Raw genomic sequence first — 27,846 nt, 5'->3', positions numbered from 1 at the left:
TAGAGACACTTCTATGCTACTCATATAAAAGAAATAGCATTTCAAATGAGATCACATTGTTAGGAAATCTGAAAAAAAACCCTACAAAACACAGAGATCTAAAACGCAGCATTTCTTTATTTCCACTGCTTAGAACAAAAATCTCTGTATCAGACAACCTGTATGAGCCACCAGAGAAGGGATGACCTCTCTGACTATTCTTAGATTAGATGATGCCATCTCTAATCCTTTCCTCTACCTATTAAATTAATTTGAAAGAGACCGATATGAACATTATTCTTCTAATAAAATATACTTTTCTGTTAATTCAACTGCTGCCAGGAAGTGATGCACTTGCAAATAGAAAGGAGTCATTCATTTTGAACGAAAGACAAGAAATCCATGAAAAATGACCTTCTGACACAAGTCTGAAGGTTCTTATGTTTCCTTACGCAGTAAGAAAAGAGATTTCATAGATTTATACTGTTTGCAGTGTATACTTCTAAAACTCCTGAGAAAGACTGTAGTCCAGAGGATATCAAATCTTAATACAGAACTCTGAAGAACCTTGATTCCAGTTGCTTTAATCCTGAAAGTACTAGCTCCATTTTACTCACTTTGCTCTTTGCCACAGCCCAGGGCAAAAATATACTTGAATGTTCACGAACCTGAGGGGCTGTACATACAGATATTTCTTAGCTTATTTCTTCTGAAGATATAGAGCAATGCTTTATTATGAATGATGACTTAGTACTGTGAATTGAGGGTGTTTCATTAGAGTAGATATCAACATTTTAATGGTGCCATCAGCTTACAGCAACTATTATGTGTAGCTTCATTATTTCCAATTATGAGTACCAGAAACACTACTTCAATTTTGACTTTCCAGAAAAAGGAAACCTCTGTTTTCACAATTGAAATTAGAAGAATTATCAATAGAACATCTACAAAATTGCATTAAAACTGTGGAAGCCACTCGTAACAGGTTTGGCAGCATTGCAAGACATCCTACTTCCTGAATATAGTTACTATGTCAGTGTCCAGCACTTCCTATGTTCCTACAGCATTCTCTGGTGTACTGTCTTAGCAGGTTTATTGCAGGATGCATTATTTGGCCAGAGACGCAGTTAAACACTTAAATTATCATTTGATAATAATCATTTGAATCCATTAGGAAATCTCCTTTTTGTCCTAATCAGCATCCCACACTGTTATGTCTGGATGCAGGAGTGAATCCTTGTCTTTCGATTCCCACGGCAGCACAATCCTGACTGCTATAAATACAACTTGCTTGGTTTTTGCCATAGCCTCCTTCAGCTCTCTCCAACTTAACTTAGACGAGGTGTGTGGTTGCTCTGTGCTCACAGGAGTGGCAATTTAGGAGATTCTACTAATGCAGTGGGTTGTAGTGGTTTTAAAAAGAGAGGATGGATATCAGGAGTGGAACAGACAGGAGAGACTCAGCAGCAGCTCCCGGAAAGATGAATTAATAAAAGCTTTGCCTTAAAACGATAGGCATGTGAATCACCAGCAGACTGTCAGTATATGCACAGCCACTCTGGAACTGCAGTCCTCATGGAAAGAGAGATCTACTGAAGCACTCTCCAGATTCTATCATCACTCTTTTGGAAAAGCCTACCCACAACTCTTAGGTTTAAGTAAGAGTTTGTTTTGGACTTCCAACTTCAATGTGACATTTTAGTTTTGTTCTACACTCATGCAAAGTTTTTATTTCCTTTTCCGTGGTTTCAACCAACAATAACAGCAAAACTAAATTAAAGGCTGTTGCAGCCTTTGACATGTCGAAGAGGTGAACTAGGCCCTCTAATGATTAGCAACTTGCTGCTGGGCATCATTACTGTATCTGCTGGGTTAGTGATTAATTAACTTCCGCTTGTCGTTTGCATTTTCTACAGCTTCAGGCTATTTCTATCCATAGCATCCATTTAACAATCTAACTTAGCAATACATAATTTAAAATTCAAAGGTTTCAAGGAATTTCAGGAAATGCTGTAATTTAATGGAGATTAATGCAGACACTGAATGAACCTTACAAACTGAGATCACTGCACTCTTCATGCCCCTGTTTAGGACTGCACCCTCTTGTTTAAGGTGATGGGTGGTTCATACCAATTCAGAGGAAGAAAATCCCTTCTAACTGAAACAGAGTTAAGGAAGCTGAAGAAAATGGATCCCAGAGGCTGACTGGGTTCACTGCTTGGCTGAGTAAACTGTTCAGAGGGGACAGAAAATACCGTGTCATTTAACTTGCCTCTAAACAATTAAGCAGCTCCATCATGTGCTCTCTATTTTCTCAATGACTTTGCAATGACAAAATATTTGCCCGTTTTATTTGGTTTGGTGGAAGGACTTCCCTAGAAGCTTAACAGAGAATGATTGGGGATAAACTCTAGTGCCTGAAGTCAGTACAAGTTTTGGCTCTGAATTTACTGAAGTAAGGATTTAGTCCTTGCTTAGAGGTTTTTTTCTCTTCGTAACCTCCCTTAGAGAGGGGGAAAGAGAACCACCTTATGTTTACTCCAAAAGAGTAAAATTCAGGCTGACTGCAGTTGTAAATATGACTGTATCTGAGCACTTATCTTTGAAATAGTTCTTTTTCCCATTCTAGGTCCTGTGTATGAAACCAATCTGTAGCATACTCTTATTCCAGTATCAAAAAGGAGGTTCATCTAATTAAAATAACGGCTAAAAGACTGCAAACCAAGGACCAGCTAAACATAGTTGATTGATTATTAAGAAAAGCAGAACTCTGTAAAAAGGTCTGATTATACTTCAACAGGCTTCAGGTATACACTTGGGGAAAACAACCAAGTTTCCATTCAACAAGCGTCAGAAATGTAACGAAGTTGGAAGCAGCGTGGAATTAGATCATTTAAACACCTGGTTTCTCTCACTTAGTCTCTATTCAGTGCAGATGAATGTACAAGGACCAGACACAAATCCTTTTCCCCGGAAAGCTCAAATCAAAGAGAGTATCTGCTCAATGAAAGGTGGTGATTCATGCTAAAGATAAATGTGAAACTCAATATAGGAAATTTCCCACATCTTCAGTTAAATATACAATTGTGGGAAAGATAGCCTGGAGCTTAATTTTTTTCACATGAGTAAAACAGAGCTATGCTTTTTTAACATTAAAAAGCGAGCAGCTGTTCAAAGACACATAAAGGGTACCCAAGGTATTTCCATTTCGTGCAGACTATGTGATTGCTTCCAAGACTTGAAAAGCTTTTAAACAGGCAGCAGTCTTTTTGTTTCCTGTAAACAAATAATAATAAAAAACACTTTGCAGGTACCAACAGAAGGCCCAAATGAAAGCTTCTGCATTTTTTCTGGAGGTCCAAAATTATCCACGGTGTAGTGTTACATCAGGAACTAAGTTAGCTCCTGATTTTTAGAAGACTGTAGCTAATATGGAATATAAAACAGTGGTAGGACTTTGGAGACATTGCAAGGAACCTTCTTAAGTTTTGGTTCACACCCTCGTTCAACATTTAGGAAAAGAAAGATCTCCTGCATCTCCTCCTTCACAATTATCAGGAGGATATGGAGAAGGAAAAGCTATGACAAAGGCACCATTCAAACTGTCCAGGATTTGTGTGTGTGGTACATGCATACTGCATTCACTGTTCTAACAGTGATAAATCATATCCGACATAAATACATGTTCTTAACAACAAATCACGAAGTGAAAACACTACATCACAGACTGCCTACTTACCTTATAGAATATCAGCAAAAGATCGTCTAGGTTTCCATGCAAATCTCCTACAGGAAACAAAAACTTATTTATTTTTTTCTCACCGAGGATGAAAATACAGGAATTATACAACTGGAATTAGTTAGCCCTAAAAAGTTTTTCCCCATGTTTTCCTTAGCAATTTGCTTGTATTAGGATTAGCTTCATTTTAAGGTACGTGCTGAGGCTGCTTGTAAAATCTGGCAATTAAATACTTAAAAGAGTATACAATTGTCTTGTATAAAGTTTTTGTCTTTCCAGATGGATCTAAAGATCAGACCAGTGACATAGCCAAAGGTTCAGTGAGGGAAATGGGAGTAAGATGAACAAACATACCATAAACCTGAAAAACAGAAAATGTCACTAAAAGACATTTGGAATTATGACAGACTTCTACAACTAATAGGTTTAAATTTACTAAACAGCCGACTACATAAAGCACAACCGAACATCTGTCTGATTCAGGGCCAGGTTTTGATTACTACAGGCAGGATTTGATGTAGAATGTCAAGAACTGTTTGTGCTTGTGTGCCTCAGTGCTAAGACCACAGGAATGACAGATTTGGCCCTTTCTGAGAGGTTTGTTTTGGAACAGGCAGGAGAATTTCACCCCAACAGAAAGGATAACTGCGGCATAGCTCCCCTTTGCATAAGACTGAGTTTCGTGCTCGCAGATCCAACCTTCTCTCGTCTGTGACTCACCACCACAAAGCCACAGAAGTTTCAAAACCTAGCTTGTGATAATATGCTTTCACCACCAGTGAGTGAGTAGGAAAAGAGAAGTGACATTTATACCCTGTCTACGTGTTTTCTTTGTAACATTTTATTAATTATGAGTCTGCTGAAGTCATTCTAAGGAGTCCTTCAAGCTCTTAGAGATTTTCATCACGTATGTGGATGCAAACATTTCAGGTGCATATTTAATCTGCATTATTAATTTGAAATTAAAAGAAAATGGGGAGAGGGATATTAATTTTAAGAAGATCAACATTTTGGACCAATTATGTCTAAAAATTGATCTTTCATCTTCTCCAGAGGATCTTTCTGGTTACAAAAGCCATTAGTTTCAATGGCAGGGGACCCCTTTAGATGCTGCTTACATAATGCAAATGCAATACAAATATTTTGCTTAGTAAGAACATGCTGTGTCATGAACAAATATGAATCTGTGTTTCCTTGGTTTGTAGAGAGGTTTTGTTGGTTTGGCTAACAAATTATTGTTTATACAAAAGCTCATTTAAACAAACCCTTTCCAGCAATCAAAGTAGGTGCATAACCACATCTTAAAAAACATTATTTGTTTTGCATGTGTCATAGTAGCCTTCCTTATACTACTTTACTATTGGCACACTGCCAGCTGTCAAGAGCTAATGTCACCATTACTGTTCTGTTTTGCAGCTATTGTGTTCTGTGGCGAGTCAGGATATTGCATCCTTTTATTTATAATTTACAAAAGCGTAATAAAATAGATGGGCAATGAGCTCTTAGTTCTTTACCTTGTGACATATCACATAATTCTGTGAGACTAATTTGTTGGTTGTATAAAGACTGATCCATCCTCTTGGGTCCCTTTAAAAATGAGAGTTTATTATAATTTCAATTTATTCTAGATAGTTATGCTGTCAGTGAAAGGTCCTGTTCGCCACCTCTATTAAGCCCTCACTAAAATCATTACTAAGTAAATATGATGGTAAAGTCTAAATATGATGGTAAAGAGGAGAAAGTGGTAAGACTTGCAGCCAGTGATCAAAATACTTGGTGGCATTTTTGAGATGGAAATGCAGGAATACTTAAGCTACACTGCACTCTTAGCTGAATTAAGACTGACTCATTCAGAAATGTTTAATGAGAAAAAGAAAGAAGAGCTGAGGGACTATCTTAAAATACACTTAGTGTGACTCAGGAACCTTTTTTTGTTGTTCCAATTTATGCATTTGTGGGAAAAAAAAAAAAAAAGGAAAAAAGCATCGAGAACTTTCTTCTCTCTTGAAATGGCATTATTCAGAAATGTCTGTATCAGTCTCTAACCATTTAGAGTATCAACTTGTAGCCCTAAGTGGTTGTCTTCTCTGCCACCTTACCGCAGACGGTTATCTCCTTGGTGTAGGAAGTTGAAAGATGGGTGATATTTGGCATCTCCTTGAGAACCCTCCTAGTTTCAGATAGTAGCTGCAGTACATAGCGGGCATGAAGCAGCTGTGAGAAAAACAATGCAGGGAGAAAAGGAAGATTTATTGGAAGTAGCAATATGTCTGTCTGCTTTATTAATATCAGACACTACAGACCTCCAGACATGGTTACAGGCTGTATGGTTTAGTGCTGGGAATTAGAAGTGTTCATAGCTTTGCACTTGCTTCCCGGTGAGTGAATATAGAGCCCTTAACAAATTTGTTTTATATGTTTTCCCCTTTTTGCTTCTAACGTATTGTTTCTACTCTTCGTATCTACAGAAAGGATAAGAGACTGAGTTATATAGCACTCAGAATCATTGTATAAGGTCATCTGTTCAAAGTAACTGGGGGAAAAAAAAGGATGTCATTCTAGCTGTGAGTAAAAAAAACCCAACAATACAAACCAACCAAAAAAACCCTGAAGGCCATAAATGATATTTCAGAAACTTGCAAAAATAATGAGAGTAAAACTCCAGCAAGCGTTGCCTCGTTAAGAGTTATCTTCCTGTGCACTGTGAAGATGTTATGAGAATGCAACATTGAAACTTCTACTTTTCTCTGCTAGTGCTTTTCATGAAAATTTTGGCAGTCGGTGATTTTTAAGGCTTTTAATTCAAACACAGCTTTGAGGGAGTCCTCTGAAGTAGAGATGAGTTACAGACTGACTTTTCAAGATTCATGTTTTCAAAACAAACAAAAAGGCGAATTACATATAATAATTTTCTTAATAAAATGCCAACAATAGTAAGAGAGAGTTAACAGTAAGGTGAAGTCTGGGTGGGCTCATTTATCTTGCACTTTATATTTTGCTACCGTTAAGATCAGCTTCCAGAGAAAATTACCTCCACTGTTATTTTGTATATTATAAAGCAAGATAGAACCCTTATCCCTTATATACAGTATATTGTTAAGCACAAATGACCACAAGTCCAAACAGAGCTGTGCCATGTAATGCCTCCCTCCCTCATCTTCTAAGAGGGCACCAAAGGGGCTTGCTCAGGAGCATAGAGAATCAGCAGCAGCTTTCTCAGTGCCTTGGCAGCTGAGATTTGTGCTATCACCCTGTTCTGCTACATTAGCAATGCTTTATAGTCACTCTTCCTTTATGGTGGAGTCTTGTACACTAGAAGGAGGCGATTAACCCTTACACCTCAATTCCTCTAAAAAGAATGGGGTGGGGAATAAAAAAAAATCACAAAACAAAAGCCAAACAAAAAAAAAAGAGAACCACACAAGGAGCACTTTTAACTCAGAAAAAGATGATAACTAGTTTCTAGGTTAGCTTAGGACATCTTCCCCAGTCCTGCACCATCACTCATAACCCCTGCCTTGTGACTGCTAAGGTTTCCCATTTCATGATCACCATAATCTCAGTGCTAGATGAGGAGGTCCCCACTACCCATTGCCCTATCCCCAGTGGTGGTTCTGGTGGTCATGCAGCCGAGTAGTGAATCAAATCTGGGAACTGGTCTAGCTGAGAACTGACTGGTTTTGATTTTATTATGTTAGCTTCCAGCCAGGGTTTCCCAAAGTAGCTCACTATGTACCTGTATGATCACATGGGGCTAGCAGGAAAGGGTAATGGGATGGAAAGGAAGGGTGAAATATCTCCTTGAGCACCAGTTTAGCTTTGTATCGGACACAATTGATTGTGGAGCTACAACTTGACAGAGATGTAAAATAATTTAAAAGAAATCAAACTAGCTGCAACTTACCTGTTCATTCCTGAAAGCATGAAGAAGAGCATTGGCATCTTTAACAGTAAGGGGGAATGAGAGTCGTGGTCCATAATAGGAGTCTGGAACATTAATCTTCTTTTCAAATTCTATTAAACTTTCACCCACCACCTGAGACACACTAGGGCTGGTGAATATGTGAGAAACTGGAACAAGAGGGAAGAAAAACAACAATGTAGAAACTCCACCAGTCTCCCATAGGGCCATAACAGCACGACCAGAACTGGCTGAATGTAACCAATCCTTTACTTGCTGCAGTATTACAGTGGCTAACTCCTGCCTTGTATAGTGGAAGAGCTCCGGGTCTCCCCACGTTGTTTCACAAAACTAAAAACAAACAAACAAACCAAAAATCAAGCAAAACCCACCAAAACTAAAACACAAGGAAAAACTCTGTCTCAACAGCCAGTAGCTGTGGTCAGAATGCAGATCATTTTGCACTGAAGTTGTGGATCAACCTGCTCTCATAGGTAATGAGAAACATAACCTGCTACAGACTTCCTTCTCTTTCCCCCACAAAGCAAGAAGATTCAAAAATCATGGCTGATCATACAATGACCATCATCTGTTTAAAGTTCAGTATTACACTTTTAATACAGTTTTAAAGATTCACTTTCATTGCTTTTATATTCTATGTAAAATTTTTAGACTGAATACTAGCAGGTCAGTGATTATTTTAAAAGTTAGCAACAAAATCCTATTTATTCACAGTGGTTTGTAAAGCACTCCTTTCTGGTACAACTAGGAGGCAATGCCAGCTTTTGTTTGGCTGCCATAAAACCATGGGATGAAATAAAGCAAACAAAACCACAGTGGTAAAAGTAGAGCATAGCTTCTCATTTTCCTGGAACACGGGGAAAGCAGGAAGATCGCTAATTGCTTCAATACAGTATTTTCTTGACATATCCTTGAAATGTAACTGAGTGAACAGTAGATTTCAGTGTTTTCTTCTTGCAGGTTGTCTTTATCATATATTATTCTAAAAGAGAGAACCAGACCCTAGAGGATAGTGTTCTAGCAGCTGCTGTTGCAGAGTTGCTCGTCAGATGATTGTTGTGAACACTTTTTGCTGGGCTACAGGTAAGTTTTCTGTAACCTTGATTAGATGCAGCTGGAAAGAAAAACATATTATTTATTGCTGGAAGAATACCTGTGGCTGTGACTCAAAACTCACAGCAGCCAAAATGGGCATGTGGCCTCATAAATTGTGAGATTCATAAAGGCCAGCTTGGATACCTGGATAAAATTCATATTAAAGAAATAAATAGACAAAAAATACACTTTTATCAGCTCTGGATTAAAAAAAAACAACCCACCCTTTTTAATCAGCTCTTGTGCTGTGAGCTGATTAGCACATTCAGTGTACAGCCATGTAAATGGACTAAGGCATCAAGTAACAGCAAGGTGCTCAGGGTTCACCAGTTTCACCAAGCACAGTCTGATTTGCAGTCTCCACCACAGCTACCGCTCTGTCTGACCGGCTGCCAGAACATTACCCATGGACTGCAACTACTCGTTCCCACATACTCATCAGCCAAGCACAGCTGCATGATGTCTCGTCCCAGCTCCAGCAGTGGGTCTCTGGATGGCATCTGCCTCTATGCCCCACCTCTCAGGAAGGGGGTGGCTGCAGATCATGGATCCAATTCCTCAGACCACACAAAAAGCCTCATTGCCTGTTCTGGCCAGAGGCTCTCCTCATCTGACATGACTCCTTCAGAGTCAACAGTTTTCTCTGCATTTCCAGCCAGGCAGACACCTGTCCATGCCTGCTCCTACTCCAGCCCTCCCTTCCTGCATGCAGCAGGCTACCCATCCCTTTACCTCAGAACATGAACCTGCCTCCCTCACAGCCTTCCTTCCTTTTTGGCATGTGCCCAGGCTGAGAAACCCAATCTCCTTCCCTGTAGGGCATATCTCTGCAAAGTACACCCCATTTTCCACTTCTGGATGAGTCGTCAAAAGCCAGTCATGGTCATTAGCCTTAGAGTGCGCTTATGTCTCCTCAGGCAGTCTTTCAGCTGCCAGAGGAGTCAGTAATGGATGCCCTAATGCAGCCTGGGGATTAGTGCACTGGCCGATGAGTGCCCCAGCTCACCACAAGTCCCATGCAGGACTAATTCTGAAGGATTTGGCACCTCTCTCATTTTAGCCATTTTCTAGTCAAAGCTGTCACAAGGCTCTTTCAGTTCACATTGATAGGGACAAAAACTCTTGACATGCCTAGTTCAGGCATCCATCTTAAGACAAAATGAAATACCCTCTGCCAGTATCTGCATGTCTCTACAGAGAGCACAGGGACTGACCTGCTCTGTACTTTGACACCAGAGGTCTAGCTCAAGTTCAGTGAGTTGAGCCTTCACTGTTAGCAGACCCCATACAACTACCCCACGCAACAGTAGCCATATTCCATATTAAGCACAAAAGCCCACTGCTGTGTGGCGTCAGCTTGGCCACAAAAAAAACAGGGACTTGGTTCTACTGACAAGACCTCCTGGCCATGGGAGTTGTTCAAACAAGTCACAGACGCCACTGCCGAGGATGTCATCACTAAGGGGGTAAACAAGGAATCGGTTACTTCTGAAGCTCTGAAATCAGCTCCCTGTTCTGCCACCATCCATGCACCTTCACAGTAACCACTGGGGTACCTAAGAGCACCTCCAACTCCTGAGGAGTGCTCCTACACCTGCCAGATACTGATCCCCAGCCATTAGGTCAAAGCCAAATGGACCTTAAGCGCGCTAAGCGGGTGAAAATTCCTATAGCACTCTAAACATTTATTCATTCATTCCATTCCAGGCTCTTTAAGCTGCAAGCAGCTGTGACTTATTCCCCATTACAAAAACCAGTGTGCGCAAAAAGTCTTAGAAAGGTGTTAATGCTGTAAGGGAGGCATCATGGGGAGTGAAACTGCAGAAAGCAGCACTTTTTTTTTTTTTTCCCTTTTCAAGCAAGGCTCGAGGAGATGTGTCTCCTGCCCTAGTGACTTTGAGAGACACTGCCAGGGGTGCCTTGGACTTCTTGTCCCACCACTTTGCCCAGGACATGTTTGCAGCCTTCTCACCCTCAGCGTGCTCACAAAAGACTGAGTACATGGGTCACCTTTTGCTGGAAAAGCAGTTTCCAGCTTTGCCTCACCAAAGATGTTTCCATTGAAAGGCTGAGTGGGTATGCTGATTTTGTCAGGGAGGGAGGGAAAAAAGTGTAAGGTGAGAAAAGGTTTTAATTCTTACTTTCCACAAACCCTTTGAAAACAGCCTTTAATCAGAACAAGAAAAAGATACACAGCTATATAATATCCCAATCACAACTTAAACTGCATGGACATCTTAAGCAGGATGATAGGATGACAAAGCTTCAGGGTATAACATACAAGCACTACTGTGTTAATGAGATGGTGGCTGCTTTCTTTCTTTGAAAAACATATTCTGAAAGAGATTCAAAGGAGGAAAGTGACAAGATGAATAGTGGAGACTGAGTGGTTTATAATGTAAGGGAAAACACAGATCACAAAATCTTCAGGTAGCTTTCTCATCACATACTGAGAAGAACAGGCAACCTATTCTCCGGTAAGAATATTATATATCGTCTTCTTGGAGGGGGCTTTTGAACCATGCTATCATTCTAATTTAAGTGAGCATAGACTGATAAAAATAAAGCCAGAGAATTGTGGGTTTTAGAAAATGCTTGGGAATAGCACAGTCAATTTGAAGCTTCTCTGCCTGTTAGTTTACACTCACCGTGGCTCACATCTTAAGACCATGATTCAGCAGAAGTGGCAGCACTTTATTAAGAATCACTCTATTCAGCACTTTAACTTTGCTTAAATCAGGGAGGATAGCATGGGTGTCACAAAGGTCACTTAGAGGGGCAAGCAAGCATGAGCTTGAAGTAAAGAATGCACACAGCCAGTAGCCGGACAAACATAACCACACATCACACAACAAAAATTCAGTATGCAATTTCTCAAAAAACCCCAAACCCTAAGTTAGCTCCTTTGCATAGGTGACCTTGGCCATCTCTCTATTAAATATGTACCTTACAGAATCTTTCTGTTTCATTTTGGGTTCCGGTATTTCTAACATAGGGGTTTAGGAAACAAGAAATAACAGAACAAGACAAAAATAAAGGCTTTGGAGCCGTTATCAAGTCTTAACAACTTCAGTCCTAACAGACGAAAGTGTTAAGCAAGCTTTACCATAAACCGTGCACTTTATCATGTGTTTCAGCCTTAACCACATCAGCAGCTCCCAGTATCTGGAAGACTAAGAAACAGGTCATCCTGCGATGAGGGGCAGCCCACAGTACCCTCTGTCTCCCCCCTGTCCACAGGTGGGGCCTGGATGTTCACCTGCCCACAAACAGCCTGTATGTAGCAGTGATCTCTGTACCAGCCATGTTCTGAGCCCTAGCAAGTCACCTGAGGCACTTCACTCACCTTTGTTCCTTCTGTCAATAGACACAGTTAATAAAGGTGAAGAAATCATATCTTCAACAAGCAGCTGTAAAATTCCCTTTTAATATTACAATGGAAATAGACATTAACACTATTTTTCCAAATCTCAGACCTAGCTCTACTATTCTCTTTCCCACTCGAGTGGAAAAACTGAACTAAGGTGCACTCTCAGCATGCAGAAGATGTAGATGAAGTGAGCAGTGTCTGATTGTCCTTAAGTTTGTCAGTTCCTTCCCAGGAAGTTAAATGATTAAAGCAGATATTTTTGCAGAATACAGTGGTAATGGAAAAAAAATCAAAGGAAAGATTATTGTATCATCTGCCTTGGCTTTGGAGCAAGGCTCAGACATAATTTCTTTTTCTGCAGAGCACACAGAGCATTGGGCACTCTAAAGTATTTAAGCAAGAAAAATTGCCATTTTTAATGGTTTTCATTAGAACACAGAACCACTTAATGGTTTTGATGGGGTTCTTATCCAGCTATCAAAGTGTCTTGTGCAAATTTTAATTGGAATAACCTGTGGCTGGACCGGATGAAAGAGAAAGGAACTTTCTCTTGTAATTCAATATGAAAGGGACAGTCTCTTTTTTAACCCCCCTGGGATTAGATCTATTCTCAATATGTTCAGGGAAGTCATGTTTGTTTTCTGGACTTAGGAATCACCTTCAGTCTGTCCTTCTGTTGAGCTTGACCTCAAAAGTAAATTTTGTCCAAGGATCCCAAAATACTTCAAAAATTAAAGGTTATTCTTTGAATAACTGAGCTTTAACAGAGATGGTTTCTAAAGATTTATCTCCAGCAGTTTAAATTTATCTACATACTGATAACATGTTTTGCAATGAAATCTAGAACAAATTAAATTAAAAAGCGGTCCATAATTGCTTCAGGGGAAAAAGAATAAAGAAAAGGAATAGCAACCTCTTTGAAGGAACTGCTTTGATTACACCTGCACTAAGCCAACCAGTCTTTCTGGACAATTGCATCTCATAGTTTAAGAATACACGCATAGAAAGCTGTGAAAATTGGAGTCAGCAACACTACCATGAGCTTAAGAGCAGTAACATATAAGAAAGCACTCTGAGCACCTCTGAGTATTCTCATAAAGACAACAGGTATCTGTTCTGTCTTACATCTTTCCTCCCTGAGTAGATATTGAGCAAAGTCAACACTTACAGGATAAAATACTTATTACAATATTTGGGAAATCAAATCTCAGCCCCAACACGTGCCATTGGCTGTAAACATCACATTGAAAATTAACTTTCCTCACATCATTTTTTTCAAATAGAAACTCTGTATTACTTCCATTTTTATCCTTACCTGATTCAGGATGAGTACAGTGATCCAGCATGAATGTAAAAAAGTTGGATAGCTGAGTACGGAAAAAAAAAAAAAGAGAACAAACACACACTGATCAGTTTAGGGGATCCAAAAAGCATTAACCTACTCTTTTCTTACTCAATTACTAATGATTTCCTATTTGGGGGGATCTAAGACACTGCTATATGTTCCCATAGCATCAGCCTACAATATGACACCACTTGTGGCCTACTTCCTTCTTTGCTATGAATTAGCAGATAGACACTATATTAATACATTCAAAGTTCCAGGGCTGTATCAATGCTGCTGACATTTTGGGGGTAATTCATCTTGCCCATCATCCAGACTATTTCCCTAGACTTCCTTTGCAGTCAATAGAAAGATACTGCTACAATGCACCAAACTGACTTTAGACACTGATGCTAGAATGAACACAAAGCTCTAGATGCTCCTAATTCCCTGAACTGACTCCCAAGGCTGACATGCTGGGACACTGATATCTCTGCTGTATATATCTTGCCTCACAGACACAGTTAAGCTCACCATAGTGGGATGACCTGCAATCCCCGGGTAACAGAGCTGTTCTCCAGGAACCTTTAGCCTAGATATGGTTGTATGGGCAGAATGGTGTCCTGCTGCTTACATAGTTATATATATAAATATGTATGTATACACACAACTTGTGTGTGAGGCAGGGAAGTGGTTTTATTAAACAGGACACAGCTTTGTAGGGTGAAATAACCACATACTCATTTTGTTTGTGCAACTTCAGTCCTCTGAGGATAACACAACTGCTTGTACAGGAATAATTGAAGATTACAAACCTGTAGTTGATCTTGCTCTTCAGCATATTCGATTGACTGAAATATACTCAGAGAATAGCGGCGCTTCATCTCTAGCCGGGCCACTGTAAGGCGGTACCAATTCTGGATGAGGACAGCAGCTCTAATGACTGACAAAACAGAAAACACTTTAAGAATGTGTATCTACTATTGTCCTGCTCCAGAAAACTGATGGAAACTTCACTAAAGGACAATCACCAAGACTGCAGCCTAGAGTGAAGGGCCTGCTGCCCACAGACCCCAGTCATGCTGCAAACAGATCACATTCCCTTAGCTTCTCAGATAAAAGTTTATTAAGCAGAACAACATCTGGTGGCACGAAGAGGTCTTGGGGTGGGCACTATCCTGTGGGGAGAGCTCCTTGCCCTTATGTCAAGCAGTTAGTGCTGCGTGAACAGTGGCTACCAGCGAGAGCTGTGCAGCTGGACAGGAGCTTCAGGAGCCAATGCCCACTTGATCTCTCCCCACCACAGATGAGGAGAACAGATGAGCTCAGCAGTAACTTCTGTTTCACAGAGCTTTAACAACTCTCTAGTACTTTATGGGTGCTTATCCAGAAAGATCAACTAACTTTGAGAAAAGCACTCCTCAGAGGAGAATACCATACACTATACAAAGTAGGAACAAAGTGCAGCCTTGAAGATCAAGCAGCTGAAATAACAGCAAATTCAAATCTAGTCATTTGCTTAAATTACGGTCAGAAGGGGACTCTGTATGAACATGCTTAGCCCTACAGAGCACTAATAGGGGCAGCCAAGAGGCATTACATGCGTCACTGCATAACAGTGAGAAGAAGACAAGCACAGGGGCATTGGATCCTGCATCCGTCCCAGTGCAACCACATCACCACCACCATATTCTTGCATGGCAACAAAAAACAGTAAGGGATGAGGCTGCTCTCAAGAGATGTCACATTTACTCAAAGTTGAACAGAATTCTTTCTTTACTGATTCCTTACCTCTTTTTGCCTACCTCTTTTTGCCTGCCTCTTCTTCCCTGTACTCTCAAAAGGATAGCAGTAAATAAGTAGACAGGGCCAGAAACGTCAAGCCTTTGTCTCCAGCCCTGCAGCTAACACCTCACTTCAAGGAGTTTCCTAAGGAACTCAACCCTGAATAGCTCAGCATAGGACACAGAAAAAAGTCTTTGTGCTTCTGATCTTGGGGGAACAAGTCAAAGCAGTTGCAGGGCAACTCTATCGAAGGTACAAGGACCAAAGGAATACACTGATTTTAGCTCCCGACGCTCCCGAGAACTACAGTTTGGGTTTGAGCAGATGAAGGAGATCAGGAGAAGCACAGAAACAAAACTGAGACATTGTACTGAATTCCAGAGTTTGATACAATCACCTCTGCACAGCACTGCAAATCCATGAAAAAGAAAAAAAGAGGAAACTAACACCAACACTAATGTCTTAACGTGAACATGTTTCTATTTTATCACAGTTGCCAAAATGAACAGTTGATATGGAAAAACAAAATAAAACAAGAAATAACAACCAGCAAGTCATACTAATGCTTTTTCTCTCTGCAAAATACCACAGAAGAGTTCTGCACTAGAGGGACAACAGTTTACACTAGTCAATTATTTCAGCTGATTACAAATACCAGGAATTTTGAGAGCAGGATGAGTGGCACCCCTGAGTGACAGTGAGTTTTTTCTTAAACTGACAGTTATGCAGGTAATGAAAAACTGCCATGGAAAAGCAATTCTGTTAAAAAATGTATAATATTAAGAAAGCTTTTTTATAAAAATGCTTATAGGTGCCATAATAGCATGTTGTTTGCTTACTTTACCATTAATAAGTATGCAGTATAGATAAAGTGGTAAAGTTTTCTTGCCCAGACAAGGCCAAAATCAGTAGACTCCCATCCAAGAAAAATCCTCCTGTCTGAAAGAAATGTAATCCTTATATGACTAAGAGTGTCCTTCCTAGCCTACATAAACTCTGAGACCTCTCTTATTTTCTGGAATTCCCCTCCACCACAGATCTGAAAGCCTGACACATCACAGCAAGGTTGTTGTCAACTTTTCTGTTTAGAAGAGTACCTAAGGGGCAAAGCACAGCCACCAGCACAGAAACTGATTTTCAGCATCAGAACCATTAAACCTCCCATTAAAGCCCCCATGGGTTGCTTAATGGTCCTAAGCACTTAACATGGCACAGTTCCACTGGTATCACATAAGACAGATATATATTGGCCACTATGGTTAATGTTGCAAATCTAACAGAATATTTCCTGTCATTCTTTTTAATGGTACTTATTACAGCATTGTTATTCTCAGGATTGAATCAGAACATGATTTTCACACTAGGCTAAACTGCATCTGTAAAATAAATTATCAGTTGCAGAAGGTCTCTATACCAGCAAGAACCTGTTAAATTCATGTTATTAATGAATTAGAGAGATGTACAGCCTCAGGCTGCAGATAGAATGATGGTTCAGCATAATTTGACTACTACTGAAGTGCAGAAAGAACAACATCGAGCAACTGGAGAGGACAAAACATTGTCAAACAAGCATACAAAATCATAAACCAGCTTTGTGGTAGCAAATTCTCGCTCCACACCAATATATATTGATGGTTGTAGACCAAGAAAGAGTACAGCTCCTCATGCCCACTCCAAGCTTTTGTACGCTCAGAAATATTCCCAACTAACTGATCTCCAAGGTCTTGCAAGGCACATATATGCATAGCATGCAAACCCAAGGTGGAAGGACCACTTCCCAGTTACAAGTAGGTCTGGGACTCCAGATGTTTCCATTCTACTTCCACTGCTGTGATATAGCACTGACGCTGCAGTGACATCCAACTGGCGTACACAAAGCTGAGGGCTACTTGTAAACCAGTCAGCTTGGATCCATGTAGCCATGACTAAGTGCTCCTGCTTCTTAGTTGCCAGTTTCCTGTGACTTGTGTCCTGGCCTGGTAGCTAAAAAAAGCCTTCCTTTTCAACCATTGTTGCTCAGCATAATAATTTCTTAAAACTATACACAGTGCCGACTTGTAAATTGTCCTTTAATGACAAACCTTGAAAAAGAACACAGCGTCTGAACAAAGGTCTCTAACCAACCCTGGAACCCATCTGTCTGTGCAAAGCCTGGTGTGTTCATACCGGGGTGTACAGGGGGATGATGCATTAGCTTTTCAATTGAACATTTAACCAGGTACTGTGGAAACTTTCAACTGACAGCTTCAGTGACTGTCAGGGAGAATTTCAGGCCAGGAGGAAATTGATTCTTAGAGTCATTGTAATGGCTGTGCTTTATTATACTTTTCATAATTGGGGTCACCCAACAGCAGGGAAATTGGGGCAGTTTGCCCAGGAATCAGATGTTGTGAAAAGTCATATAAGGTCCCCCTCAATACCTTACCCCATATGCTTTGCCAGTGACAGAGCAAGCAGAGACACATCTGAAATTTAGCTTCTGTCCCTGATGCTGTGAATCTTCCCCAAGCTGTTAGATGTGGTCTACAGTTGCCTTCTGACCTCAGCCAGCATATAAAAGCTATGAAGTCTTTTAAAAAGAGGATAATTAGAAAATAATTTTCTCTAAACAAGTATTTTGACAGTAGGACTGGGGGAAACGTTCTTTGCAATCCTCTTCTGTTGTTAGAGAGAAAACAACCACTGAAAAAGAAGGCAGCACTCACCTCTCTCGGACTTTCGGTCAGATACAGAATTGCTGCACCCCATGGCTCCAGTGATGCTGCCCATCAGTTTTAATTGCTGCTGATACGAAGCATGTTTCACTCCGCTGTTAGCGTTACAAACATTTCCTGTGTTGTTCCTTCAGCAAGGAGGACCATACCCCTCTGGGGTCCTGTGCTCTTCCTAGCACTCCTGACCAGGAGATGATTGGGAGGGAAAGAGAAGAAAAAAAAAAGCATTTGACAACACGGAATCTAAAGTACCTACAGCTCATAAAAAACTTACTGTACAGCACATCCTACACACATTGGACCTGATGAACCATGCTAGGTTTCCTTTGCACATCTGATCAGTATCAGCTTGCATTCAAGACAGACAAACTCAGTAATTAAGACAATAATTAATACAATTTACTTCTTACATGTTAGCTGAAAGTTAATGTGCACCAGTGATTTCTTAATCTGAAACATAGCTATTTAAAGCCTCACTACTAGGGACAAGGGACTACAGAGGTATGCTACTCTTCATTCTTGTGATTTGAAAATTGGAACTGTGGAATTTTAAAGACTTTAAATTACATCTGATACTATTGCTAAGAAAACCCCAAACCTCAGCCTTCCTAACACTCTGTTGATTTGAAAAGGTGCCCCACCACCTCATTTACCACTTTATCCCTCAGAGTCACCACAATCAAATTTACATGGAGAGACAATGCCATAGCAAATTGTTTCATTATCAGATTTCACTGGAATAAAACATCCAATTTTCTGTTGCACTTCTACGGAAACATTCCAAATAAAAGATTTAGTTTCATTAAATACATGAACAAAGTACATTTTGCAGTGTGGCCTTTTGGGATTTTCTCGTGGCACTTGCTCATCTCTTCACTAGCTGGTATCACTCACTAACACAGTATACTTCCTAATCATCAAGTTCAAATGAATACGATTTTTCTGAGATACATAATAGGTCAATTTCTAAGTAACAAAAAAATCACTGATGTTTTTAGAGAGACTGATTTTTTTTTAGCTAAAGATATCTTATATGATCACACCGGCCCATGAAGATTCTCTCCCTGTTTCCAGGTTTACAAGTTTCTCTCTAGCGTGTCTGATATATCTAAATTATTGCATTCATTCTTTTATTTCATTTATATTCCTTGTCTTTTAACTTGAATTTTAAAGCAAAGAAGAAACTCATCAGCAGAAAAGAAAACTTTTCCTTTGGCTTTACTAGCAGAAGTAAAAATAACAGGAGGAAAAGAGAGAGAGGAAAACACAAATGGATAACTAGTCTATTTTCAATTTCTATAGTTAGAACACATTTATTGTTGTGGGACTATTTACAGTTCATATAGAGAGTTATGTTATGCTATGTTATGATAGGTTAATATAGTTGTGGGACTTCTTTACAGGGTCCCACAACACAAGGGCATCCTACACTTGAGCTGTGTCTGCCACCTTCTGAATCAGTATTTATTTCAGGAAAGAAGGATTTTAGGGTTTTTTCTCCACAACGGACTGCTTTTCTTCCCTCTGAAGAAGATAACATGAAATCCAAACCAGTGCTTTTACATTAATTTTGAACCAATCACTGGCTTTGACAGCATCAAATGCAGCACTGGTATTTTTCTCCTCTCCAAAAAATTGTTGTTTTCCTGAATAGCATCTCCTCGGTTGCTGTCTTAGACTAATGAAGACTTGAGATTCTCCTATCTCAAGCCAGCCAGCCACAAATTGAATTGTGATCTGAGGACTAGGACCAAGAGCAAAATAAAGCTTACAATCTATTGCAGCAAGACTGTCTTCATTAAAGGTCATGTCAGCATGTGCCCAGCAACTGGCCAATGGAAGCCCCAAACAAAACCATCATGCCTCGCAGGGCTACACCCCACCCAAGCTATAGCAAACAATGGGCTGACCCAAGAAATGGGAATCTGAATCACTCTCACACCTTGCTTTCCACAACTTAAGCTTTTCTTCCAGCTTCTTCTTTTTCTCCACCTACCTCCTAATTCATGGACTCTAGTACCTACTTAAGCAAAGAAATAAAAAAGATAGAGACAAAGGGCCAGAAATTTTATGGTGACAGCAGTAAATGAAGCCTGAAACATACACTCAAAGCTCAGAGGAAAACTTGCACAATATATCCATCCTATCATTATACCTCTTAAAAAGGCCAGATATGGCCATCAAAGAGTTAGTCCAGGGGAATAATCATCACCTTCAGTCCCAAATATCTGCGTTCTAAAAAAGCCATAGAGAACATTTACACTACTACCCTATTTCCTGGTGGCTTCTCAGGTGGCTACAGAGCTACTGGGCCACCAACCTGCACATCCAGACCCCAGACCAGCCACACCTATTGAACATTCCAGCAAGCAGGGTCTCCACCCAGGCCCAGCAAATTCACTTTCTGCCCTTCTTGTCTAATTAAAGAATCATGAACAAGTGGAAAGGAAGCTCCAAAGGTAAAAGTCTCTCCCTTTCCACCCCTGGCATATGTTGGTTCAAGCCAACTCCCGCCCCATGCCAAATCCTGCCTTGCTGGGCAAAGGCATAGAAAAATACCAGGCAAAGGTCATGAAGGCCTTCCATAGGGAAGAAGGTTGAAAACCAAGCATTTAAAACATTAGAGCAATTTCTGTGAGCTATTCTAGCTATTCCTAGCTATTCTATTTACTATGCAGTGTAGCAATGTCTGGTGAAGAATCATTTGCCACTACAAAATTTCCCCAAACGATGGCTGATGAAATGGAAAGCTGGGCTTTTACCAAGGTATTGAAAAAGGCTAGAGAGATACAAGGTAGCTGGATGAGAATTTAGGACATAATGCTGTGTTAGCATTCTGGATACTATACCACTGATTTACCCTTAAGAGAGAATCTGTCATGTTCACTAAAAAGCGGGCAGTAATTCAATTTCTACAGGCCAGTGATCTGTCCCACTTTTAGATATAACTCCAAGAAATTGCTACACTTCTCTCAGTTCAGCAAAAAGGCAATTTTGTGATGGACAGGCACTGAATACACAGCCCATCCACTGAAGCAAAATAAAATGTCATTCCAACCATGCCAATAGACATGCATCAAGCTAAGCCAGAGTGGCACATGCTGCTCTTTTTCTGGATAGGAGTCACTGAAGGTTACACTGCAGCCAATGCTCAGAAATTTAGGGTTCAGAACCTGAGGTCTCACGAACCTGATTTACAGAGCTAATGAATCAGCACCATTTGATCTGGGTGTAATAGGTGCTGCCCAAAATCAATCATGCCTCCAGTTTGTCAGTCATGTAACGACCAAGCTGCCTCAAGAATAATGGAAATCTTGTAAAGATTTATAGCTGACTTTTAATGAAATCAGGCTGCAGGTCCTTTGGGCAGAGAGCCATCCTTTCAAGCATATCTTATCTTTTAAAATTAGATGAGCTGTGCTATTGGCAGACAAGTGTAAGCTAGGTCAAGCCTGAGGATACGGAAGCCATAAGAATAAGAGCCACTAGGCTTTAACTTCTTCATCTGTCTTTGTTCCATTTGTGTCTTACCTTTGGTAAACAAAGAATGAAAGGCTCCTCCATTTTTGTTGGGATGGGATTTCCACAATTATGCTACTTCCCCTACAAGTTGTTTCAATGGCTATCTCCAGCAACATGCCTCCTTCCCCTACTTTCTCCCTCCTTCCCCTTTTCTCAAGTGTATTTATGAACAAGTAGTTATGACCTCCTACCATAACATGTCTTAGAAGGTACGTGTGGTGGGAGAGGTGATGAGACAGGGACAGTTTTCCCTGTAAAGATCAGATGGATGGAGGGGTGGAAGCTTCCAATGGCGGGGGCTCTCCTTTGATGTCTTCTTGCTATCATTTTTTTGATTTTTTGTGACTCACAGACTTTCTTTTGAGTTGTTTTCCTTTGGAAATGAGGACTGCAGAGAGCTGAGAAATAGATGTTGTAACATGGGTTTATGATGGATTTCCTTCTGTGCATTGCTGAGCGAATGATGCAGGAAAGAGCAAAATACCCTACAGAAGAGAACCCAGACATTAAATCACAACACCCAGTTTAGTACCTGCGGAGGGACAACTCTTTAAAGCTGTCTTGTTGCCACTTGGGATTGTCAAGGATGGCAATCTACAGATGAGTTAAAGATTTCATTAGCTAAATGACCCACTCTGCAGAAAGTGGGATGAAGCAGCCACAGTCAACTAATAGAACGAAACAGAACCTGGCTATGGCACACAAGGGCTGTTATTTTGACACCAATGCTGAATGTGATCTGCCAAGGGGCTTATAGGAGAACATCATAGGCAAACCAGTATGTTTTTAGGTCTCTATTTTACATCCATGGGACAAACTGACCTTTCTATTAAGTGTCTTTCAGTGATTATATATGTGAGAGAAGGAAACGAGAAAGCCTTTTTGTTGACAGATAATTTTCCAGCTTTCTCAGAGAAGCATGGCTAAGCTCAATATAGAGCTGATAGAATCATTTCTAGCAATGGCTGTGTTGACGTCTCTCAGTGTTTGGGCCAGGAATCAATAGGGAATGGATGTAGTAAGATACCGGAATCCAGCAAAGCTTGAAAGAAAACAGGATGAAGACGGACCAGTTCATTAAGGTGGACTCGTATTCCTGAGCACAAAAACACACTGCAAAAAGAAATGAAAGCAAGAGCTGCAAAGGTGTGAACATGCAGAGATTGTTCAAGCAATCATAGAGTTCAGGAACTGCATGCAAATCCAAAAGAGGATCTGTAGAAAAATGATAGGAAAAAAACAGTTCATGCTATTTACAACCAACAAAGGATACATTTACACAAAACTTTTACAGTTATTTTGTGCAGAAAATAAACAAACAAAGCAAGCAGACTAATTTTTGTGCAGTGAGATGACTTCGGGTAGAATGCTTTTTAAAAAATACGGGCAGTAGCAAATACAAGTGAACAAATAGGGTGCAGATCACGTTGAAGTACAAGGAAAGCCATCATACCACTTTCCAGAGTTAAACTCCTCTAGGGGGAGATTTCTTCAGGAAGCAAGGATAAAGCTAAAAATCCTGAAGCAAAGTTAGCTCTAGTAGACTGGATCCAACCGGAGCATAGAAGTCAACAACTGTTGTAGCTCATTATTCTGGAGGAAAAGGAAATTCTGAAACATGCACCATCCTGTAGTTAATGAGCAGAATCTTAATGATATCCCATTTAATTCTCCTTACTTGAAGGGGGAAAGTGGTGAAAAAGCAAAGCTCTAGAATAGAATAAATATGTGCTGAAATCTGAGCCAGGTTAAAAATTTAATTCATGCTTCAGCTGAAATTTATACTGGTTCTAATAAAGTTTAAGTTAAGCACCAGAAAAAGAATTATCATTGCAAAAATACTTTTTCCTAAAAGAAATACTACATGAAATACAGTCTCAAAGCTATTTGATCTCATCTGTACTAAGAAGTTCTGGATAACTAATGCAGTCCAGGTCAAACTTTATAACTTGAAGCACATTGATTTTTCTCAGGGTAAAATTACAAATAGTCCCACATACATCTGTCACACCCTGCACAGACTTAGGATGAAGTAAATTTGCTCTTTAAAAGCCAGGTAAATATAAATATCCAAAGATATTACCTGTTTTTTCTTTCTGCTCAGCAACACCGACAATTTTTCCACCAGAGTACCTTTAGAAGATTCTTTTTTTAAGAGAGAGCAGCCCCTTTTTGGAAGCAGAACAGCACAACGACGGGTGCAGCTCTGCAGAACAGGTGCTCCAATTCTCTCTGGGGCTCTGGAGCTCAGGAGCTGCAATGCACTTGCTCCCCACCTATTTATACAGCTTCCCGAGAGGAAATTTCTTGAGCACTGCTCTTCAGAAACAGTCAGGGGAAAATGCCGTTTTCATCGTCCAGCCTGATGTGAAAGCTCATGGCTGCAGCCCTCTAGCAGCACTGTACGCGTGCTGGTGAAGAGCTGTTTGGTCACCATGCCTCCTGAATCTCAGGCAGAGAAAGGGATGGGCTGAAGTTATCTGCTTCGCATCTGAAGTCACATGATCTCTTTCAAGAGGACCGGCCTTTCTGCTGTGTTAAGGCAATGATTTGCATTTTAGCAGATCTAGCACACTGGAAAAAAACCATAAGGGCTGTCCAGGTATTTGTAACAGGCATGGTTATGAAAGCCCTTAAGAAAAGAAATACTGAATTTACTATGAGACATTGTGTCTTGCATATTAGTGATATAGGTGTTCTCCAAAAGAGTCATACCCAGATAATGGAACAAGTATGAAGCACTCAATTCTTGTGCTCAGAAGCAGTGCACTAATGCCTGTACATTTAATTTCTTTATGTGTGTGCACATGTTCTCCCCTTAAATGTGTGACTGGAATTCAGTGGACTCTGTTCATGGTTTGCCTCGTCTGCTCCTCCTTTGACTACTGGAAAGGCATTGGACAAGCTGAGAACGCTGCAGTGTTGCTCCTCTGTGCAGTCAGGAAGCTGTGGCACTGCATGCTTTGAAATCAGACCCTGACCCCTGGCACCTCTGACCCAGCTCCTCACCAGGCTGACCATGGTGTCCTCACACCGTGACACATGGGCTGCCACTCACAGCACAGATGCCCGAGGAAGGGCAGAGCTGTCACACCCAAGGCGACTCGTTAGTGCCCACTGCTAGAACAATAGCCCCTGAGGAATCTGCTGCCTCTGGCGTGGGGCAGTATATTGATAGCATAGGGACACTGCAGTTTTGAACACGTACACCACCAAACCACTCTAAAAATATTAGATGTCAGTAGATGTATGGTGGTGTAATATCATCAGTATTGTCTTGAGCCCAGTTCTCTGCACCTATACACCACCTTTACCCCCAGTCTGTCCTTCCACCCCCCTCTGAAGCCAGGAAGGGCTGCTTGCTGCTGTGCAGTGATGGAACAGAGCATAGCAGCCACTTCTGTGGGGTCAGTGGGGGCCCCGTGGGTCCATAAAGGACAGCAGGATATAAAGCATGCTGTGGTGGGAGGAAGCTCCATGCTGATGGGCACAAGATGGGGATTACCGTGCTCTGTAACATCTCCATGTGATGGAGTCCCACCAGGACTGGATAGGGAGCAAAAGGTTTCTGAGAACAGAGACAAACAAAGCAAGATCTTCGCTCTCCTGCCCCTGCCCCAAAGGTTTAACAATATTGCAAGGTGGTATTTTCAGGAAATTGTTGCCATCAGTCTGGTGACCGTTCTGAAGATATCAACCACCACTGTGAAGGACAGGGTGATGAAATCATATTTTTGGACAGACAACTGCCCTTAGTGTGACACAACGGATACATTTATTACTGTGCCAAAGATACTTAAAGTACTAAACCAGCAGAGCAGAAGGCACTGTGTGAATGCACTGGTTTGATTGACTGAGCTAGTTCTTTGAGGTTCTGGAGTCCCAGACACAAGCTTCCACTTTCAAAGCTGTTCCTCTCCTGTGCAACGAGACAGTAAATGGAATACATACCAGGCGTGATAATTCTGCATGACCCAGAAGAGTTCTGATGTTTGTTTTTCTGGCAGGATGCACTTTCCCTGATCAGAGTTACAGTAGCTAATCATTTATGTATGATCACGCTGTTCTGCCAAAACGCATGCAGGCAAAAATACATCATAACCTCTTTCCACTGCACTCTGGGGATATACATTATTTATAAAATATTTACTGTACCTGATAAATTCATCTATATTGGCATTCACCAAGATCTCTGCATAATGAGAGGCTACAAGGCTTTTTCCAATGGCCAACATATCCATCAGAAGCGTTTCATCCAAGATCAATGGGAGAGGGATCAACCCCTTAGCTGTTAGGTTCTGTAGGGCATAAAGCCTCTACTGCAAGTTTTCTTTTGTTGTTCATGGAATTTGTTCGTTCTCTGTCTCAGTGGTCTGATATGACCAAGCAACCTGATAAAGAGTCAGTCTTGCTGGATCAACCCGCCTCTCCAGTTACGTTTTGGGATCACAATAACATGCAACTTGAGGAAACACAAATGTGCTTTCCAAATTAACCTTTCCTGTTCAAGTCCAAGGACGTAGGCTGTACCAAACAGGACCATTCTCCCTTTTACATAGGGCAAAGAGAACATACCAGTCTGACAAACAAGGACACACATACTACTGCTTTTTTGTTCAGCAATCATGTATGACAAGCACACTTAAGATGCTGGAAAGGGTTTTAGCAAGCATCAACAGCTGCAACAGAAAGTAGGTCAAAAAATTCTGACAATATGTTGTTGAGCAGTCTAACATGACAAGAAAAAACCCCAGTTACGTTGCTAGCACAGAAATCGGGACATCCCTTTACAAGCAGCCCTTCCTGATGTAATAGCACGTATTCTGTTTTCCAAATACTTTGGAAACATTAATCTCCTGAGCAAGCCTCCATGCAGGCATTCCACATACATAATTCAAATTCTGCTTCAGGCCTGTTTCTCAGAAGCACCCACTACAAAGTGATGTAACCGATATTTTTCATAAAGACTGAAGATAATCAAAGTCAAACAGAATGTGCTCCTTCTGCGCCCTGGCCATGGTTCCCCTCCTCTTACCCTTCCAAGCTCAAAGAAGTATTTTCATATGACTCAATGAAGCATTTTAAAGTACTAGCCAGAGGACAAGTCCCTGCCTGAGAGACCTGGATGTCCAATCACAAGCAGAAAGAATAAAAAGAACAGAAGGAATGAAGATAGAACTAAATGTCCAGAACAATTATAAATTCTGTCTCAGTCAGTGGGAGAAATCTGCTCTCACAAATTAGGAGAAGTAGGTTAATTTGGGTGAACAGGAGAAGAACTCTCTCTCTCTCCCGCCCTCCCCACCCCCCGACAATTCTGGGTGAGATGATGGATAAATAAAAGACATCAAAACTAGTCAAAAAGAACACAAAATCAGAAATGTGAAAGAAAGGCAGCTGTAGGGCCTTTAGATTCCTGAAGGCCAAGAAACTAGACCAGAACACTATGAAAGCATCAGGATACCTTCTGAAAAATAAGAACAATTTTTTTTAAAAAGGAAAATTTCCCAAATTATCAGCTGAATGCAGATTATTCTGGGAAGCAATGACTAATGACCTAATTTGCACACTGTATCTCCCTCACAAGTTAGCTTCAGCCTCCACTTAGAGCCTATAGAGATGATAGCTATCTACAGCACTCAGGTTCTACCAGGTCTTAGTAAAGCAACATGAGGGAAAAGAAATGGGCAAAAAAAAAGTTGCCTAATGACAGTTTGATCTCCATTTTGTTGGTCTGGTGAACCATAAGCTGCACAGACACTGCAAAAACCTACGTCTTGAAGCCTCAAGCCTACCAGACTGTCCCTTCCCAAAAGGCGCCCCTGGGTTGAATCAGGCTCTCCAGGTCAGGGGGGTAACACAGATGTGACTCATGCACTGCTGATCAGAATGTACAAGGATTTTTTTAAATTATTTTTTAGTATGCTTTTAAAGACTGTGAACTGCCAACTACTACGAGGTGCCATCACATACCTGGGGGGGGCGCAAAATCTACTGAAATTATTTTTTTTTCACTTCTATTTTCACCTTATCCTTATGAAATTGCTTCTAATGACAAAAAGACAGAATTTTCTACCTTGTAACAGTAAGCCATCTGCAAAATACTATTCAAGAGTGAAGCCAACTATGATATTTAGCTACAAAAAAAATACACAGTTTTGCTTATTGGCACCACAAGCTTCTGAAAATTAACAAAGCTGTCTTTTACAACCCAAATAATAGTTTCTGCTCATAACTTTTAACCACACAGGTGCCTTCATTTGTACCTTCGACATGCCACTCCCTTCGGGCTGAGAGGATCTGCCACGGTGAGGACGGAGGCAACGGGAGCAGCGCAAAACCCACCGATAAAACCTAACGGATCAAACGAGGCAGTTCTTGCCTGCCGTGACAAAA

General features: G+C 40.7%; 1 protein-coding gene across 3 annotated transcripts in view; it reads right to left on the bottom strand.

The window, feature by feature from the left end:
- The window catches only part of PPEF1 (protein phosphatase, EF-hand calcium binding domain 1), a 40,117-nt gene extending 12,271 nt beyond the window's left edge, over nucleotides 1-27,846 (bottom strand). The window contains exons 1-8 of one of the 3 annotated variants that reach the window (XM_014960206.1): nucleotides 23,534-23,884; nucleotides 22,904-22,960; nucleotides 17,920-18,109; nucleotides 14,245-14,372; nucleotides 13,421-13,472; nucleotides 7,623-7,789; nucleotides 5,818-5,932; nucleotides 3,719-3,765 (exon numbers count right to left, since the gene is read on the bottom strand). In XM_014960206.1, coding sequence (XP_014815692.1) covers nucleotides 3,719-3,765; nucleotides 5,818-5,932; nucleotides 7,623-7,789; nucleotides 13,421-13,472; nucleotides 14,245-14,372; nucleotides 17,920-17,983 — 573 coding nt within the window. In that variant the 5' untranslated portion in view covers nucleotides 17,984-18,109; nucleotides 22,904-22,960; nucleotides 23,534-23,884. Of the gene's footprint in view, nucleotides 1-3,718; nucleotides 3,766-5,817; nucleotides 5,933-7,622; nucleotides 7,790-13,420; nucleotides 13,473-14,244; nucleotides 14,373-17,919; nucleotides 18,110-22,903; nucleotides 22,999-23,533; nucleotides 23,885-27,716 lie in introns of those variants that run through there. The other 2 variants (XM_014960205.1, XM_014960207.1) reach the window with 2 other exon arrangements.

Source organism: Calidris pugnax, unplaced genomic scaffold, assembly GCF_001431845.1.
Source record: "Calidris pugnax isolate Ruff unplaced genomic scaffold, ASM143184v1 scaffold188, whole genome shotgun sequence".
Classification (NCBI taxonomy): Eukaryota; Metazoa; Chordata; class Aves; order Charadriiformes; family Scolopacidae; genus Calidris; species Calidris pugnax.
Note: the sequence above shows the minus strand (reverse complement) of the source record. Positions and strands in the feature narration are given on the sequence as shown.